Source organism: Candoia aspera, chromosome 7 (assembly GCF_035149785.1).
Source record: "Candoia aspera isolate rCanAsp1 chromosome 7, rCanAsp1.hap2, whole genome shotgun sequence".
In the NCBI taxonomy this organism is placed as follows: Eukaryota; Metazoa; Chordata; class Lepidosauria; order Squamata; family Boidae; genus Candoia; species Candoia aspera.
In genome coordinates, this window is record NC_086159.1 from 4,964,041 (window position 1) to 4,983,066 (window position 19,026).

General features: G+C 43.0%; 1 protein-coding gene across 2 annotated transcripts in view; it reads right to left on the bottom strand.

Moving 5' to 3' along the window:
• The window catches only part of ITIH2 (inter-alpha-trypsin inhibitor heavy chain 2), a 50,529-nt gene that overhangs the window by 24,266 nt on the left and 7,237 nt on the right, over nt 1-19,026 (bottom strand). For both annotated transcript variants that reach the window (XM_063308445.1, XM_063308444.1), the window contains exons 5-16: nt 18,199-18,303; nt 17,797-17,959; nt 16,221-16,328; nt 14,323-14,451; nt 11,400-11,516; nt 9,619-9,787; nt 8,371-8,496; nt 8,020-8,201; nt 4,073-4,258; nt 2,552-2,691; nt 1,149-1,321; nt 945-1,061 (exon numbers count right to left, since the gene is read on the bottom strand). In XM_063308445.1, coding sequence (XP_063164515.1) covers nt 945-1,061; nt 1,149-1,321; nt 2,552-2,691; nt 4,073-4,258; nt 8,020-8,201; nt 8,371-8,496; nt 9,619-9,787; nt 11,400-11,516; nt 14,323-14,451; nt 16,221-16,328; nt 17,797-17,959; nt 18,199-18,303 — 1,715 coding nt within the window. The remainder of the gene's footprint in view (nt 1-944; nt 1,062-1,148; nt 1,322-2,551; nt 2,692-4,072; nt 4,259-8,019; nt 8,202-8,370; nt 8,497-9,618; nt 9,788-11,399; nt 11,517-14,322; nt 14,452-16,220; nt 16,329-17,796; nt 17,960-18,198; nt 18,304-19,026) is intronic.

Sequence of the window (19,026 nt, forward strand, 5' to 3'; positions counted from 1 at the left end):
ACAAACCAGGACCCCATTTGCTAAGTAAGCAAATGGGACATTTGCTTAAGTGGGCTAAGTGTGCAAAAGCAACTCCAGAGTAGGACTCAGCAACACTTGGACTGTCTCTAAAAAGTGTTGAAGTGTCCAGACAGGTGCTAAATAGTGCCTCATCCTGTCCAGAGCACTTTTCGGACTGAAGCTTCGCACAATCCTACCACAAAATTATTTCTCCTCCTCTACACCACAGCTATCCCTGCCTTGCTAATATCTTCCCTCGTGCTTCTGATTAGCCACCATCTGACAACAATCTTGCATGGCTCAAGACCACTTGAGTTTGTCACTAGACTTATTGTTCCCATTCGTATCACACCAGCAATGTGTGGTGGATTTTTAAAAAAAAATCTTGGGTGTAGTTTAAGCTGGATGTTATTTTATATTAGTTTTTAATTGTGGCTAGCTGCCCGGACTCACTATGGTGAGATGGGTGGCCATTGTCAGTACGAGGGAGGGTGGGGTTGGCTGCCTGTTTATATGCGGTGGCTTGCCCTGCCAGTGTGGTGGGGGTGCAGTTTCCAACTGCATGGTTTGTTGGCAAAACTGGCAGGGCAAGCTATTGCATATAAACAAGCAGCCAATCTCACCCTCCCTCACACTGATGATGTTACCTAGTCAGGTCAGGAAATGTCTGCAAGCCAACGACCAAGCTCAGAGATCACCAAGGACTTCACACTTTTCTTGGTTCCTGGATTCACCCATGTTAGGTTCTCATGAGCCACACACTAATCAAAACAGGCCTGGTTCACTCATCCTGCAAAGCCACAAAAACCCAAGCTGAGGTTAAGACTAATCAAGGTTAATGTGTTGTGTGAATACAGTCACTGGGTCTTTCCCTGGGCTGGTGAAGCATGAGGTGAGGACCCAACCAACGAGCAAGATGAGAAGATGGATGGGGCTTCCTTTACCTGTATGTACAGCTGCCGCAGTTGGACCCATAAGAACCGATTGTGGGTCTTTGGAGCCAACCGGTACCCAACCTGGGATGGGTTTCTCGGGCTTGGGCTGGCCAATGGTTAGAGCACCTGTTGGGGGAGAAAAGACGTGGATTGTAATGAACTCCAATTGCTTCCATCCGGGTCACATCTGGACAGGGACAGGCAGAAGGTCACCTGGACAGCAGGCCCTCTTGCGGTCCTGAGGGGAGTCGGCCAGCATCAGCTCTTCTCCATTTGGGCTTTCAATCAACATAGCTGTGTACGGGGTCACGATGTGATGATCCAGTGACATCTGCAAAATGGCCTTGGTGATGTTTCTTTTCAATGCAGCTGTAGAAGCTATGTTTCTGGGCAACATTAAAAAAAAAAGGCAAAGGCTAAACCCAAAGACAGAAGATTGTTTGATAATACTAGGTGCAAATGGACCTGTGTTAATTAGGGCCACGCCCCACAAAGCTGGTCAAGATTGAGGATGCAAGAGCCACACAGATGTCAGCATGGTATCTTGGAAACTGTAGGAGGAATTTCCCATGCTTCTTTCTTTCTTTGTATATTGAAGCATTTATATGGCCACCCAATTCAGACTATGTGACTCTGAGCAGTGTACAACAAATTATGGAGTTATTTATTTATTTATTTATATTTCCAATTTTGTCACCGCCCATCTCACTCACAGAGTTCATTGAGGGAGCCTCTGAATGATTTCAAATGCTTCTTCCCAGATGTCTCACCCACCTGGGCTGAGTTGCCATTTATGAGACAAGCTGCCCATGGATTCCCCTTCTACCTCTTGATTGTTTCTATCTACTTTCTCTTCCGTTCCTTTCCCAGCCTCCACTCTCACAGTGGAGTGCTTGACCCCCCTCACTGAAATGACCTGCTGTGGGGTTGTGCCATCACCAACCACACCCAGGCAGGTGTGGCTGTTCACCTTCAAGGTGAGTTCTAGTGGTCCACCTTGTCCTTTCCTTGGCTTGATACAGAGTTGCAGCTGCCTTCTTGTAAGACATTACTTTGATTTCCCAGTCTAGCCTACAGCCCTTGAATTTCCTTGTGGTCTCCCACCTACATCTGACCTTGCTTACCTTCCAGACACTAACAGGATTCAATAGAACAGAATCTCTGTAGCTCAGGGTTGAACTGTGGAGTCCTTGGTGCTCTCTGAGTTTGGTGGCTGGCTTGCAGACATTTAGTGGCCCAACTAGGTGACATCATCAGTGCTCAGCACTGATCAAGCATCATCATCAGCACTGATGATGCTACCTAGCTGGGTAATGAAAGGTCTGCAAGGAAACAACCAAGCTCGGAGAGCACCAAGGACTCCACTATCAGGATTGGCCAAATAGTGCTATCTAGCTAGGTGATACATTGAACTGTAAACTACAAGATGGGATGGGTTCACACAACCTGCTAAGCCACATAAAAATCATCCAAGTTTAATCCTAGCCAAGCTTAGGACGTTATGCATCTGCCTGATCGTGTGACCTGGATCAGTATAGTGTGTAAACACAGCCAGTAGTTAAGAATAATCATGTTCTCCCAGGTATCTGCTAACCACTCCAGTTTTCCCTTCTTACCTCTCAGCCATGAGTTGGTTGACAGTAAGGTAGGCCCACAACTTTTCTGTGAATTTGGGATCAGCATGCTTATCCTTGTTCAGGAATTCATCCAGTCCCTCAACATCTGCCAGAGTCTCCAAGATTAACTGTGCATTGGACTGATTGAAAAACAAAACAGAGAGGTAACAAACGTGGTGCCCGCGCTGTGGAGTCTTCTTCCCCCTGAGGTGAGGTTGGCTTCATCACTATTGAGCTCTTGGAGGTCCCTCAAGACATGGTTGTGTCAGCAGGCCTGGGGACCCCAGGGGACAGGTGATTTGGTGAGGTGGCTCCATTATTTTAACATCCCTCCATCTATTATTCTCTGTTGTTGTTGGGTTTTATATATTTCTTATACCCTTTAATGTATTTATTGATTGTTTTCTAATCCTGTTGTACGCCACCTAGAGTCGCTCAGAAAAGTGAGATGAGCAGCTAAAAAACTGAATAAATAAAATAAAATAAGTATAAGCTAGCAAAGCCAGCATGAAGGTTTTGTGCTTCTCACAATCTGCAAAAATGGTTACTTCATCCATTCAGTCTCTAGTCTCACTAGAAACAGTTAACTATTCACCCCACTGAAGAAAATCTGGGAGGTAGGTAAAAAGATCTGTTACCCATCCTCTTCCTTTGCTCCCATTTGGAAATTTATTCAGGCTTCCTGACCAGGGCTGCAGAAATCTAGATGGCTATTAGCAAAGAGAAACCATGGCTCTGAAACCATGGTGGGCACCACAAGTGAAGAAAAGGTCCTCGGTTCATGTAGGACTCTTGCCCACATAGGGTGAATTCTGAGATGCACATACCAGCCTCCAACCGATGGCTGCTTTAGTACCACTTTGTCCTACCTGGAATTCTCCAAATCTCCAACTTTCTCCTATTTGGGACTCTCAACTCCCATTATGCCTAACTCTTGGCCATATAAACTAAAGCAGAGAGGAATTATAGCTGGAGAGAACAACGACCAGGGCAGGCTTTTCTAATGATCGTTCTGGTTGGGTCATGTTAAGAAGAAATGGCTACTGCACACAAGCCGAGTCATGCAGCTGTATTGACTTTGGAGGAAAAAGGATCACAAGGTCTTTGCTTTGAAGAGTTTTCTTCAAAGTTCTAAGCAGCTAAAAGGTCATTCTCCCTCTAGTCATGCTCAACACTCTGCAACTTCAGGTCACGTCCATATTATTGGCAACTGTGCGGAAGTGGCTTACCATTACTTTCCTTGGGGAATTTTTTTTCCCTCAATAGTTCAGCCTAGACTACTTCCCCAGGATTTCCAGGAAGCTCTCATCCAAGTTCTAACCTTGTTTAACTTTCCATGATTAGCCAAGGCCGACTTTTGGCTGTCACCTAGGTGGGTTCTATATCGCTAGAGGGAGAAACATCTGGAGCCAGGCTTGGAGAAGGACACATGGAAGACTCACAATTTCTCCATGAATGTTTGAGAAGATTCCTATAGTTCCACAAACTCATCATGTTTGGGTAATAGCAAGGTGTACTTACAGCTGTGGCTGTTACCACACTTTGTAAATGCTGCACATTTTCGGTGTCAACTTTTCCCGATACCACAACCTCTGAGCCTCCAAAATAATTCTGGAAGCTGCTCTGAGTTACATCAGACACCAGTCCTTCGGGGTAGTTGAAGTCCAGTTTTTTGAGGAGTGGGGTAGAAACCTGGTTGTAGAATTTCTGCAAATTCAGAAAAAAGCACAGGCATTAGAAGTTTACTTCTGAAAGACCCTCGTGCCAGTGAAATGGACAGATCTTGCCCAGATGGATAAACTAACCTCTTTGATTGGAGAAAAGACATCATCTACAGCAGAGTTTTAGCTGACCGGAAAGCTCTTAAGGACTTTTTGCGTAAAAATGAAAAAACGAACTTGTGATTTATGGTTTTGATGGTTAGACAGGACAGATTGTAGAAAGAAGAGAGTTACTCATGATGTAACTTTAGAGAGAGAGGTTAAAATATCATTGGACTTTTAAGTGCTGTGAAGAATATCGGAAGCCACTTCCTTATATCTTTTTTCCCTTTCTTTTCTATTTTTCCTTTACTTTTTTTTCTTGCACTTTTTTCTTTCTTTTTTATTCTTTTTCTCTTTTCTTCTTTATATTAATTTGTTTTATATATATATACACACACACACATATACACACTGTATGTATGTATGTGTATTTGTGTGTGTATATATATATGAAAGTCTCTTGTGCCAGAGATGTGATAGACACCCCCTGCTGAGTACAGGTGTAAAGGGCACAGATATACCCCATTTCCCAAGGATCGTAACCCTTTCACAGTAAAAGTATGAAAACGGAGTGGTGAAGAGAAGGATCTAAGACCTTTGCTTCAGATGTTCCATATTTATGCTTCAAAAGCAATTTTGTGTACAGTTCAGACTGTGAATCTGAGGAGACCGTAACCCACCCCCCACGCTTATTTATTTATTTGTTTGTTTTAAAATATTTATGTGACTGCCCCCCTTGCCACACAAACTTGGGGCAGTAAACAAAGTTCAGAAACAAAAAACCCCCACAATATAAATAACCATTAAAATACATAGCATGCGATTTTTTTAAATAAGGTGGGGGGCAGCCAAGACTTTTTTAAAAACCACAAAATAAGATCAAACCACTGGGACTGCAATGAGTTGTAGAAGAGCAGAGCAGAACAAGGAAGCCTGGGGGACCAACGGTCCCTAGAAGACGGCCACACGCCCCTAATGCAGGGCAACAGCTCGCCTCGTGGACCCTCATTCTGACCCTGGATGCGCATCACCATTTTTCGAACTTCAGGAGCAGCAGCAAAGACAAAAATGGACTGACATTCAGCAAATCTTGGTTGTGCTTTGGATCAGGACCCTGATATAAAATAGTCACATCCAGATTGCCAAGGAAGAGCATATCGTTTCTGCCAGGAATCTCCCCAACCATTTTGGAGACCTGGTCATGGATATGTGGAATTTGGGGGACCCAGCTGGATCTGACCCAGCCCTTCCATCCAAGGCACTGCCCTTCTCAGTTTCTGCAAGACAGTCCATGACCGAATCTAGTTTCCTGATGAGGCTTTCCTGTATATGAAATTCTCCCTTCCACTGTCCAGGACTGGTAGAAATGGCCCATACTGTGTTTTAAGATGATGAGTCCTCACTTAACAACCACAATTGGGCCCAGAATTTAAGCAAAGCAGTCATTAAGCAAATCTGACCCAATGTTACGACCTTTTTTGCAGCAGTCATTAAGCAAATCACCCCAGGTTTTAAGCGAACCACATGGTCGTTAAACAAATCACATGATTCCCCACTGATTTTGCTTGCCAGCCGGGAAAGTAGAAAATGGCAATCACATGACCATGGGATGCTGCAACGATCATAAATACGAACTGGTTGTCAAGCACCCAAATCATGATCATGTGACCTTGGGGACACTGCAGTGGTCATAAGCTTGAGGACCAGTCGTAAGTCATTTTTTCCAGCATCGTTGTAAGTCTGAACTATCACTAAAGAAATGGTTGTTAAGTGAGGCCAACCTGTAATCTTCTGGTACCGGCATCTCTGGAAATTAATTCACCTGCTAAAGAGGTCTCATGATACGCAGGCTTGGATCTATGGCTGGCTCTCAGCCGTGATAGCTATGACTTACCAGACTGTGAATTGCTTGCTAATTGAGATTTGTCATCGCAGAGGCAATGGGAATGGGGTACTAAAAAAGTGTGTGTGATAACACCAGAAGCAAGGATGCCTGAGTGCTGCAAGAGTGTGACCGAAGTGAGGGACCAGTGCAAAAGAAATCTTTTGTGGTGGCTTGGTCACAGAAGGAGTGGGTGGGGATCAAATGGCAAAACGAAGTAAAGTTTCTTTCCTATGAAGGAAAAGTCAGAATAGGAAACAGCAAGAGAGTTGTGGTTGGTCTGAGTGAGTGAGATCTTCAGAAAGGAAGGTGGGAAGAACAAAAGGCCAGGTGCAAAGCGCTGCCTAGATGCGGTGGAAGAAGGATGGTTCGAAAAGATAAAAGATGTCGCTGAATGGTGCTTACATAGATTAATTGTAGCTGCATTTCCTTTTAATGTTCTTATTTCCCACCTTCGATTTCTTTGGCTTGGCAGGTCTTACTTCTCTTCTGTGCTTTGCATAACATTGTTTGCCCCATCTGAGTTTGTATGTATCTGCGTATGTAACTGCAGGCCTTTCTTTATCCAAAGCTATCTGTTCCCTGTTTTGGGATCACTACCAGAAGCCTGAAATAATCTGATGGCACCAACTTAAAGATTCTGACGGTCCTGCCTGAGGAATGAGGTTTTGCCAGTCCTCATATCTGCCACTACCCTTTTTTGTCCATTCATTACTAACTAGGTCTGTGAGACCTGCCCAGGATGCAGTGGTGATGTGCCTAACTCCACCATCACAGAAGATCTATCTATCTATCTATCTATCTATCTATCTATCTATCTATCTATCTATCTATCTATCTATCTATCTATCTATCTATCTATATCTATCAAAGTTGTCACCGCCCGTCTCCTCCCACCGGAGGGACTCTGGGCGGTTTACAATAAAACAAGATAGCAGATTTGATTCAGTCCGCCTAATGTAGTGCCATCAATCTGGCTTGCAAAATTCCATGTGACCACTAGATGTCAGTAGAAAAGTGGGGGGGGGGGTTGTTTCTCTGTGCTGCCATCTACTAATTGATTATGCACCATCAAGTTGTCTTCCACTCCTAGCAACGACATAGATCAGTGTTTCTCAACCTGAACGACTTCTAGATGCCTAGACTTCAATTCCCAGGATTCCCCAGCTCATACTCACTCTGGAAATTGAAGTCCACACATCTAAAAGTTGTCCAGGTTGAGAAACATCGACAGAGATAGATTTTCTCCATGACAATCTATCCCTAACCTGTTCTTTCAAGTCTCCCAACAGTGCCACCTAGTGGTCACCTGGAATTCTGGATAGTGGTGAGCCTTGATTTCAAAATCTTGTGTACAAGATGGACCACCTGTCCCAATAGTTCAATTCACAAAAATATTTCCCAATTTACACTCCCTTAATATCATACATGTCTTTTTGCAGAGGAAGGATGTCCTCAGACAGAAATGGTTTTGGTCAGAGGTTAATAAAAAGGTCTTCATTATCAAAAGCACCTGAAATTCTGGGCAATCTTCCAGATCCCTTCCATCATTAACTTTATAGATTTTGTTGGCACATCCAAAATGAGTTAGGCCAAAATATGGAAGGAAGCAACCTTCTGAACTGCTAAATTGGTGACCTAGATTATTGGACAGAAGTGTAATGGAGAAAACTAGCAAGGTGTAATGACAAATGGATTTTTGAACTGGGAAAGAGCACGGATTATGCTTATTGTCTGTAAAAGTCTGTAAAAAGTCAGAACATGTTGTGTAAGGATCTCCCCTTCTCCCTTCTTTTACTGTGCAAGGGACAATGGAAAGTCACCTTCATCTGGGAAGATGTCTCTTGATTCCCAAAGATCCGTTGTGCAGCTCCGTTGTTTTCAGTAGCCAATCTCTTCAGAAAATCATAGTCCACATCAAAGCCAATTCCAAGGCAGAACAAAGAAATATCATCCCGGATATTCTTCTTCACATTCTTCTGAATTGTTGGCAGCTTTAGTTCTCCTGATAGGAAGGGAAAAGACAGAAATGGGGACATCCTTCCAGGACTGTCCTCTTACAGTCATTCAGGAGCAAGGGGAAGAAATAGACCAAGCTATTCCAATGGCAATTTCTCTTACATTTCTGGAGAAATTTTATGATGTGAAATGAAAGCCTAATGTCCAAATCTTACCAACAGTTGGGTCTCCATCCGATACCAATATGATCATGGATACAGAACTCGGATCCAACATTCCCAGAGCATTGGCTTCATTTAAAATAAAGATGGCTCGGAGGAGGGCATCATTGATATTTGTTCCTGTTAAAAGTTAAAAAAGCAACAAGAATGTATAGAAGTATCAGGAAGAAGGGGTGTCCCAGTCCCCTTTATGGAGTTCCTTCCCTCCGTACTCAGCAGGAGAGGTAAGCATTTTTTTAACATTTGCTGAGGGATGTAGAGAGTAAGGAAGATGACCTTGACAGAAATACAGTAGGCAAGAACCATTACAAAAGCAAAGAGGGTTGAAACCTTCTTTAAGTCCTGGGAAGCAAGATAATATTTGGGAGCCGATCGGGCAAACACCTCCCTAATCCACTGGAGTATAAGAAGGAGGGGACGTAAAGTACGATCAGACTTGCAAGGTTCTGTTTGTATAACCTAGCTCAATAAAGTATAGTTCTAGTCTTCCTGTAGTGTTAATTTTCTGAACTGGTCTACCTAGTGGGGCTGGCAAGAGATCATGCTATAGGCTGGGACCGCACAACACACAACCATCTTGGGGTGTGGCGGCACCCACAGGGGGATGCTGAGGGCACCAAATGATGAAAAGGGCACTTGGTTGTTGTGATGTGAGCTTGCCCCTTTTTGATACGACCTCACAGGAATGCCCCAACGTAGCAAAGCACATGGAGTGACAGATGCTGCTGCTTTTATTATTTCGACAAAAGCAGGAAGATGTGCCAGTACCCTGTGAACCGTCCGTGAATCCCTTCTTCAGACTGAACGCACACGATGTTCAGAGCCCAATCATTTTCAAGGGGGTTGGAAGTTTCAGGGTCAGAACGGGAATCAGGTTTACGAACCACAGCAGATGGATTCATGCATGAAGCCGGAGGGGGGAGGAGGAAGGAAGAAGAGAATTACGGCTTAGCAGGACAGATAGATGACCCTAGTTATCCTGGGGCAATACAGACTTATTGGCCCCCTTCTGAACAAATAAGGGGAATGTTTTTAGTGGGGCGATAATCTCTCACTAAAGTCTCAATCTTCTCACTGGCCACATTCTCCAGGATCCTTTGAAGAAAGCCAGGAGAATTTAATACAAAAGCGACTTAAGTCGTTTTAGTGCAGGGAAGCCTAGAGTACCCAAGACTGTGTGAACTTCCCAGACACAGGACCTCTTTTTACGAATCCTTATGATTACTTGGGTCTCTCGCTCACCTCCATTGGGGTGGATTCCCTCAACGTACTTCTTGGCTGCTTCTGTCTGGGTTTTGGAAGCTTGCACCAAGCTGTCTCTCCAGCACCGGATGTTGTGGTTGAAGTCAAGGATTGAAAATTGGTCATCGGATCGGAGATCACCCAGTATGGTCTTCATAGCTTCAACAGTCTGAGAAATCGGATGAAATCAGATAAAATTCCATGAGCATTTGTGTGTCACAGTCTGCATCACTGGAAACACGATGACTACTTTTATGATCAGTGTTGCAAGACAACCATATGCACAAAAATGGAAAGACTCTTAAATACTCACAGCGGAGGAATGGTTGGTGAAGATGACGGAATAGCAGAGATGGCAACATTTAACTTGTTTGATTAGAGCAGTGTTTCTCAACCTTGGGCACTTGAAGATGTGAGGACTTCAACTCCCAGAATTCCCTAGCCAGCATGGCTGGCTGGAGAATTCTGGGAGTTGAAGTCCACACATCTTCAAGTGCCCAAGGTTGAGAAACAGTGGATTAGAGAAAGATCAACGACTACGTTTATTAGTGACTGGAAACCCCTTATGGACTTTTTGCTGAAAAAAGAAAAAAATGAACTGATGATTTATGGATTTGATGATTAGAAAGGGTAGATTATGAAAGAAGGAAACTTTGATGTAACCTTAGAGGGAGAGGGTAAAATATAAATGTACTTGTAACTGCTCTTAAAAAAATCGAAAGCCACTTCTTTATTATTCTTTATTATTCTTTTTTTTCTTTTTCCTTCTTTTCTATTTCTTCTTCTTTATTTCTTTTTCACTTTTCTATTACTTTTCTCCATTTCTCATATCTTCAACTTAAAATTGGTATTGGTTTTACTCTGTGCAAAAAACTTCTTTAATAAAAATTATATGTATTTTTTTTTAAAAGAAAGATGATGACTACTTCAAGATATACTGTATATTTATGCATCTGATGAAAGGAAAGAATGTTCCCTGAAAATTTCAGTGCAAGACATTTCTAGCTAGTTTTTAAGAGCCCGCAAAGCTCTCTGATGTTTGTTTTTTCCTTGTTTCATTTACCTGAACCATTAAATATATTCATTCCTCTTTTCCCTTCTGTTCAATTAAGTTGCCCACTGCTAATTTCCTTGACCTTTTTCCAGGAAGCATGGGAGGAAAAGACACCTTCTTGCATCTTGGGATTGTTCATGCTTTTTAAACTGTGTATTTTGAATGTCGTTAGCCAGCTAGAGTCCAAAAAGACTCTACGTTTTGAGTCAAGCAGTCTAAAAATCCAAAATAATTTAATTTAATTAATTAAATCTTAGGATTCAAATCTTTATCTAATCCACCATAGTTTAAATCTGATCATCCTTGAAAGATGACAGGGTGGGAATTACATTTTTCCAAGTGTTTGAAAAAGTGTGTCTGTTAAATCCATGATGATGTCAGAATTATGACCAATGTACAAGGTGATTACACACTTGTGTCAAGGCATCTGACACAAGTACAGTTGCCTCATTTGTGTGACGGCATCGCACGCATCATCAGTTGCTCCTCTTGCCCCCCTCCACAGATGCCCAAGCCAGTGGCTCCATTCACACAACATGCCAAACCTGAGTTAGGTTCTTTGTAGCTGTGTGAACTCAACCCATCTGGGCAGCACATGACTCAACATATATCATGCAGACCCAGAAGACAAATTATTTCTGCGTATTTTGTGAAAGCAGACACATTTTCTCTCAGTCCCTCTTGAGAGATACCCAAAGTTCAACTCTTCATAGGAACTTGCATTCACCTGCTTCATTTTTAATCCCCACATTGAGCCACTGACATCAATGACAAAGAGGATGTTCTTCGGTAGAGGTTCCAAATTATCAGGAGCGAAGTAGTGGACAAAATAGCCATTGAAGATCTGGAAAACAAAGTTAGAAGGGCAGAATTTCTTACCGATGGATTTCTAAGGGAACCCTAAGCAGAGAGGAACATCAGTCACTAGCTTTCTTTTCAGTTGTGTCCCAGTACTGATTTGTTCCCAAGGTGTTCTGTTCTGTGCGTGTAAAAGTTGGAAATGCTCCACCCACCATCTTGCCAATTCTGACCCCACCAACCCATCCTTGCTCCTTTTGACTAACTGCGAGAGAAGGAACAGTGATCTCGGGCTGAAAACCAGTCACAGCATCAGCCATTGCCAGATATGCCCTTTATAAGTTTGCCTAACCTCAGATCTTGGTTAACAAAACACCGTGGTTCTGTTCATATAGCACACTTAACTTGGTTATTGTATTAAGGCCTTTTCTTGGTTATTGTATTAAGGTTCACACACCACCACCATAAACAACTAACAGGCTGGGTTCACGTGATGCGTTGAACCTCAAAATAATGGGCCAAGATCAGAATTGAACTTGGCATGTTTTTCAAATACAGTCACAAAGTTTATTAATAACTAGGTTAACTGTATAAACTGAATATAGTGTACTTCAATGCACACCTAACATGTTATGCCCAAACAAATAAATCATATTGTGGCTTTTTTTAAATAGCCTAGTTCACCTAATGTGCTAAGATAATAGCTGGATGCACAAGGCGTGATGAATCACAAACTATCAACTGAGTTTTAGCCTAGGGTACTGGCCTTGTTGAAGTTTGGAAGCTAAGCAGGAACAGGCCTTGATTAGCACTTGGATGGGAGACCACAAAGAGACACCAGTGCTATAGGTTTGATTGGGAAGTATATCACTGATAGAGACAATGACAATCAGTTGCTGCCACCCACACCCCCAGGAAAAAAAAACCCTAGCTATATCTATGCAGAGACAAGGGTCAAGCTCAATGAAGACCATCTTTTTATTTACAGTACAGTAGAAAGTGGTGCCTAGCTGACCATGGTTGATCTTGGAAAGCTAAGCAGGTTGAGGCCTGGTTAGCATTTGGATGGGAATCACCATTATATGCCAGAGCTGTAGGCTAGACTAGGAAGGTGAAAATACTTCTCAGAAAAAGAAAATGTATTTTGTATTGCTGCCAAGAAAATTACATGGATATTCCATGAAGTTACCCAGGGTTAAACTTGAGTCGAAGGACATTTTTTTATTTTTTTTTACCTTTTGTACAAACACCCTATTAAGTGGCACTGGCTGTGATCACACACAATGTATTTAATCAGCGTAGTTCACTACCCAACAACTGAATGTCCACATTTTGACTAAGCTAGCTCACTGATAACCTTGGTTAGTTTTAGTGTGTATATATATGTGTGTGTGTGTGTGTATGGTTTCACAGGTTGCATGAAGCAAGAAGATGGCTTAATTTGGGAACCATGTGGTGATTGTTTCTGAGAACTATCTGTAGGTTGAGTCATGGCAAGTGGATTTCTTTCTTTTCGGTTGAAACTTTTCGCTGCTTGTCCAAGCAGCTTCTTCAGTCTGGGCAAAGCTTGGTGAGGGGACCCCATATATGTCTTCCAGGGTGGCTACGTTGTCCCTACACCTGAATGGCTTGTTAATTGGGCAGTGGAGGAGGGGATTGCTTTTGGGAGGTCTTACTCCTAAATCCCTCGCTCATCCCCAAGTAGATCATTAAGTGTGGCCTTCCTGGTGAACTTGTGAAGTGGTCTTAATCTTCCTGGGGATTGATGAAAGAGCAGCATGAAAAATGGGGACAAGTTGTGTCTGCAGCCACCCCGGAAGACATATATGGGGTCCCCTCACCAACCTTTGCCCAGACTGAAGAAGCTGCTTGGACAAGCAGCGAAACGTTTCAACCAAAAAGAAGGAAATTGGCCATGTTGAACCTGGGTGACTGAGAATCTTCACCGACTTCTGAGAACTGTGCTTAATAAAATCTTTGAATCAAGAATTTCAGAGCTGTAAAGAATCCTATAATGTTACCTTGATGGAACCGATAACACTTAGAATCATGGGATTACTTTTCCCGCGAAAAATGCCTAAAACTCAAGATCGTGATACTTTCCAATCAAGTAAAACAATAGACTTCATACCAGGGTAGGCACTGAAGTTTGCACCATTTCTAACTGTTGATCATATTTGCTGGACTCTGGTAACATCTTAAGATTTCACCTGGCCTAGACCAAGCCCCCAGGCTGGGTTTAGACAACGTATTAATATAGGCTAAAACAGAATTGGATAATTCGTGGTTCAGTGAAATGTGGGAACCAGTCCGTCATGTTATGCTGGAATATGGGTTATTCATTTGATCCTAGTCTATTCTATAAATGAAGGAATTGCGTTCTGTTAACCCAGCATTAAGGTTTGGCATGTTCTCAGAATGTAGACACTACATGAGATGACTCCACATCAACAAGCATACATTTTTTAAACACCCGTGTTACGGTTACTCCTGATATAGGAATAGATTCATGCACTGGGCAGAAGGTTGGACCACATGATTTCCAAGGTCTTTCTAAGCCTTACATTCTGTGATTCACTGAACTGAACATCCACAGTTGGTGCTCTCCACATATTTCTGGTATGTATGTATGCATGTACATATCCCTCCCTCCCTCCCTCCCTCTGAATGACTTCTTGGAAAGATTCTCAGAATGATGGCAAGGGAGTGGCAGTTAAAATAACATCATAATTGACATGTTACATGAATTATGGGCATTCCCTCCTGGGTCTAAGCATCTCTTGGCCTGTTCCTGGTTCAGATCTCACTTGATCCCCTCCCAATCCCCGCATGCAAGACATGCAGCACAGCACCTCCAGCTCTCCGGCTTCCGTATCCCTGTTGACATCATACGTCACCACAAGGTTGCCATCCACAGCTGTGGTGGTACAATTGGAGCACTTCCGCTGCTGGGCTATAGTTGGCTTGAAGGATATGTGCGCCTTGAAGTGCAGAGAGAACAGGAAAGTGAGACATGGATCTAAAGGCACCTTAGTTTGGGGTGGTTGTTGTTGTTTATTCGTTCAGTCGCTTCCGACTCTTTGTGACTTCATGGACCAGCCCACGCCAGAGCTTCCTGTCGGTCGTCAACACCCCCAGCTCCCCCAGGGACGAGTCCGTCACCTCTAGCATATCATCGTGGGCTGATTCATGAAGTCACAAAGAGTTGGAAGCAACTGAACAAATAAACAACAAAACAAAATCTTGCCCTTGGCCAGCCCCTCTTCCTTTTGCCTTCCACTTTCCCTTTAGTTTGGGGACTGTTTTGTATTTGTCACAAGTGGCATTTGAATGTTAAATCTGCATTCACCAAACTATTTTAAAGTACAGGCAATCCTCGACTTACGACTGTTTGTTTAACAACGGTCTGAAGTTACAACGGCCTTGGAATGGGTGCTTTACAGCCTGTAAGCACTTCCGAGCATTGCAAAACGTCACACACACACACACACGCACACGGTCACAGGAGCACATTTTAGGTGCTTGGCGGCTGGCTCTCATTTACAACTGGTCGCAGCATCCTGTGGTGATGTGATCGCATTTTGTGACATTTTTTGCATTTTCCAGCTAAAAATGCCCACTGGGGAAGCTGGAATTTGTTGAACAATCGCGTTGATTCACTTAACAACCCATGATTCACTTAATGACTGCCATATTGTGGTCGTAAGTCAAGGACAATCTGTATCTCAGCCTTCCTCCTACAGACATCCACCTACAAGATCTGCGGGACCAACTTCATTCATTTTTGCAGATGTCTATCCTGCCTTCCTGGTCTGTGCAATTCAAAATTATCATGTATAATACAGTAGTATTGGAAACCATGGCATATTTTACTCTTGAGGATTCTACTCCTTCATTCCCAAAATTCCCTTCAAATCCACACAAGGATTACAAAGGGAGAACAACAAAGCATCAGTGGAAGTGTTAAAATTAAATTTTAAACCCCTGCCCAAGAGAAAGTGGCTTTGAAAATGAAGTAAATGGAAGGCAAGAACATTTTAAATGATGGAATGTGATACTTTAAAATGTTCCATAACCTTACTTGAGAGTAGAATAAAATAGCAAAAACCAAAAATAGTATTAATTGTATATTAGGTAATATAGTTCCCATTTAGTTTATAAAATCTAGTAAGAATGGTCAGAATATTTCCAGTTTGTATGACTATTAATTTGTTTTTATAAACTGTTAATTTGGGACTGCCTATTTTATCCAATTTCCATATTAATTTGCCAGTCTACCCCTGCTAAAATCTGCCTAAAAATTGTGCTTATATATTTATATCCAATTGCATTTTCCTTCTAGGCCTAGAAGGAAATGCATTTCCCCCCTCTATGTATTTTGATATGGTCTTCTGCAAAGCCCTGAGTAACATTTGAGGAACAGCTACGTTCTAATTCACACATTACTGGAGGACTCGTAACATGGGCCAGTCTGTAGCAGAATTCTCAAAAATTTCAGCCTATATATTAGCCTCAGGCAGTTTCAGACTTCATCTTCCAAATCAAAGCTAACAGGAAGCCTCTGCTCCAATTAAGCCAGGAGCATCTGCAAAGTAGAGGGGAAGGGGGAAAAAAAAGTCAAGATCTCTTGCAACCGCTGTCTTGACTTCTTTGACCCCTTGCTGGACACCAACCCAGCTTGGAATCTTAACCAGTGATGGCTGAAGACTTTGTTTTTTTCTCGAAGAGTGATTTGATTTAGCATCATTACCTTTTTAACTCCTTTGCTGACCGTCGTTGCATCCGTAAACTGCTCGCCAAGTAGGTTAGGAACATGGACAAAACTAATCCCTTGTGGTTCAACAAGGTGGACATCAACCTGTGGCAGTGAGGTAGAAGGGAGATGAGAATCAGTTGTCAGAAGGACAGAGACACGGCAACGTCTCTATTTTTCTGAAGTGGGTTAGAAGGAATCTCAAGCCCAGAAGTTGTGTGCCCAAAGATCCAGCTGAATCGCCAGTAGAAGCTGCTGGAGGAATTTTTTAGCCCCTGAAGGTCACAGTTCATGATATTTCCTGGACAAAAGTAGGCAGGGCAAGAAAATTTAGCAGTGAGCTAAAATGTAAAAGCAATGTACGGTGATGCAAAAGTAGGAGGAGGACACAAAGTCTATCTGCTATAGCGCTTAGAACTACAGGATAAACCTTTCCTAAGCATAGGTAGGACATTTTGGAATCAACATCTGATAGTAACGAATTTGCTAGCAAATCAGACCAGCAACATTGGGCAGTGTGACCGGTCTCCAGAAAGTGGTCTGTCTTGTACTTGAAAGCAGCTCATGTCTCAGGTTTTCTCTCTTTTTAAAAGGAGGACTGGATCTTGTAAAACTTTGAAAACTTAAACAGGGTCGATAACGGAGCCTATTGCAATACAAGTGGGAAGGGCGAGGGTTTCAGTTTTTCCTTACATGCTCCAAATTGAGGTACAAATACCACCCGGCAGTGTCTCTCTCTCTCTCTCTCTCTTTGATTTTCATGACATCAGCCTCATCTGACCTCCAGCCCACACATGAGGCAGTCTTAAGTTGTCCTGAACTTTATCAGTGTGTTAAAATAGTCTTTTCTCTCTCATCCTGCCACATTTGTTGTCATGGGTACAAAGTGATTTGCTTCATCGGCTGGTCTGTTGGTGGCGTGGTCAGGTGACCTGGGTGGGGTGGGGTCGATCCAGGAACTATTGACGACTTTAGGATGGTGCTGACATAACCCCTACCTTCCAGTCTTCCCTGGGCCCTGGCTTTTAGAGTCTTTCTGCTTTGGACAGTGGTAGAGTCCTCCTGCTTAAAAGCACGCTTTCTGTTGTATTCTACGCTATGCACCATACTGTATTGATCTGCCTGAACAGATGTGAACCAGTGGTGGCAGAATTGGGACTTCACAAGACATTTTTCCCTGCATCTATCAGCGGAGTTTGTGGCTGCTTTCAAAAGCAGGTTTAGCAACTCTTCTAGAAGAGCATTAAACCCATGTCCAAAAGGCGCCTAGCAATCAGCTGATATTCTCCTTCTTCGGCAGAAGTAGAGTGAGTTTTGACAGACGGTTAAACCCATCACTTCTTCCTGAACCCCTTTCAAAGGCCGCTCAGTTAAAGCATACTGCAGTAGTCAAGCTGAAAGTTTCTAAAGGATTAGTCATTATGGCTAAACCCATCTTTCTAGAAACTGGAACAGGAAATACTCTTTGGGATGGGAACGTACTGCAACATTTTGCTGGAGGTCTCACTTTCATATCTACAGTTTCCAAAGCAGCACTTCACACCCACTTTTCCAGCTGTTTATTCTTCTTTACCTCCACGTGTTTGGCCAGCCTCCCTGGCTGCACCGGAATAATGTGTTCATAAGTTGATAGTTTCCTCCGGATGGGCTCTTGGTAATGAATTTCAAACTGGACTTTGGTTCCACTTGGGACGTTGAGTTCGGCTTTGAAGTTCTCCATGTCGAGAGCATTGCTCCTGCATTTAATTACACAAATTATTTTTTTATATAAAAACCACAAAGTGCCACCAATCCGTTGAGTAAGGAGAGCAGAGGGGACATTCCAAATATGGTGGTTGGCATTGTCCAGATTTTAAAATAGCCAAAGTAGTAGAGAGATGCTGCCTGTCCCTTGCTACATCTCTCTTCTTCAGAGCCCCAAAGCGGTACAAAGGGAATGGATGAAGCATTGATAATTTTAACCTGAGTTACCTACCTTAGGATTGCAGCAGCTTTACCTCTGGCCCTAGCTTGGGCAAACTGACTTCGAGCCGCAGATTTTTCCTTAACTGAACTCGTAAAAGTGATCCCGTTGACATTCCTGTAGAGCAGAAAGGAAGTAAAAAAGAATTTAATCAGCAGTGAAACGGTCAGGAAGACAGTTTTATTGTTGGACAGAGTGAGGCAGCTTCCCCATTTAGGAGATGCTGGGTGGAGATAGGCAAGGTATTGGAGACCAGAGTGTGGGTGTTAGATTTTATGCCCTGCAACAATTCCAGTCCCTGCTACCTCACGTTAAAGGGGAGGATTCTGTACAATTGCAACTCTAGAATCCAATGAGTTTTCAGGACATCCATGGGGAGGGACTGTGAAAAAAATCAAGATGGCAAACACACACACACCATTGAAATGGAGCTTTGATTGTGCAATCACAGTGGCTGTCTTGGCCTTTCTGACCCATCTCTACAGACAGCCCTTTTTAACTTGTGGTTTCTGAAATGCAGGAGAACCTTCTCATCCTTCATTTTAGTCATGGAAATATTTGGGGCCAAGCTTGAGAGCTGAGAGGGAAATTTCCGTCTGAAGAGCCCGCTTGAAGAGGACCGTCATCCTACCCCCAAAAGTAGACTACTAATATCTCATAGTTAGCTCCAGGTTTCCAAGCTGGTTTGGGACTTCCATTTCCCACCCATTGGCCTTACATTCTGCATGGAAAAGGATAGGCCACGGGGCTCTTGTCCAGCAAAATCCCACCAAGCATGGATCATTCTTGTATTTCTGGACAAGAATAGAGAAACAAGTTGTTCCTCTATTTACTGTGTCC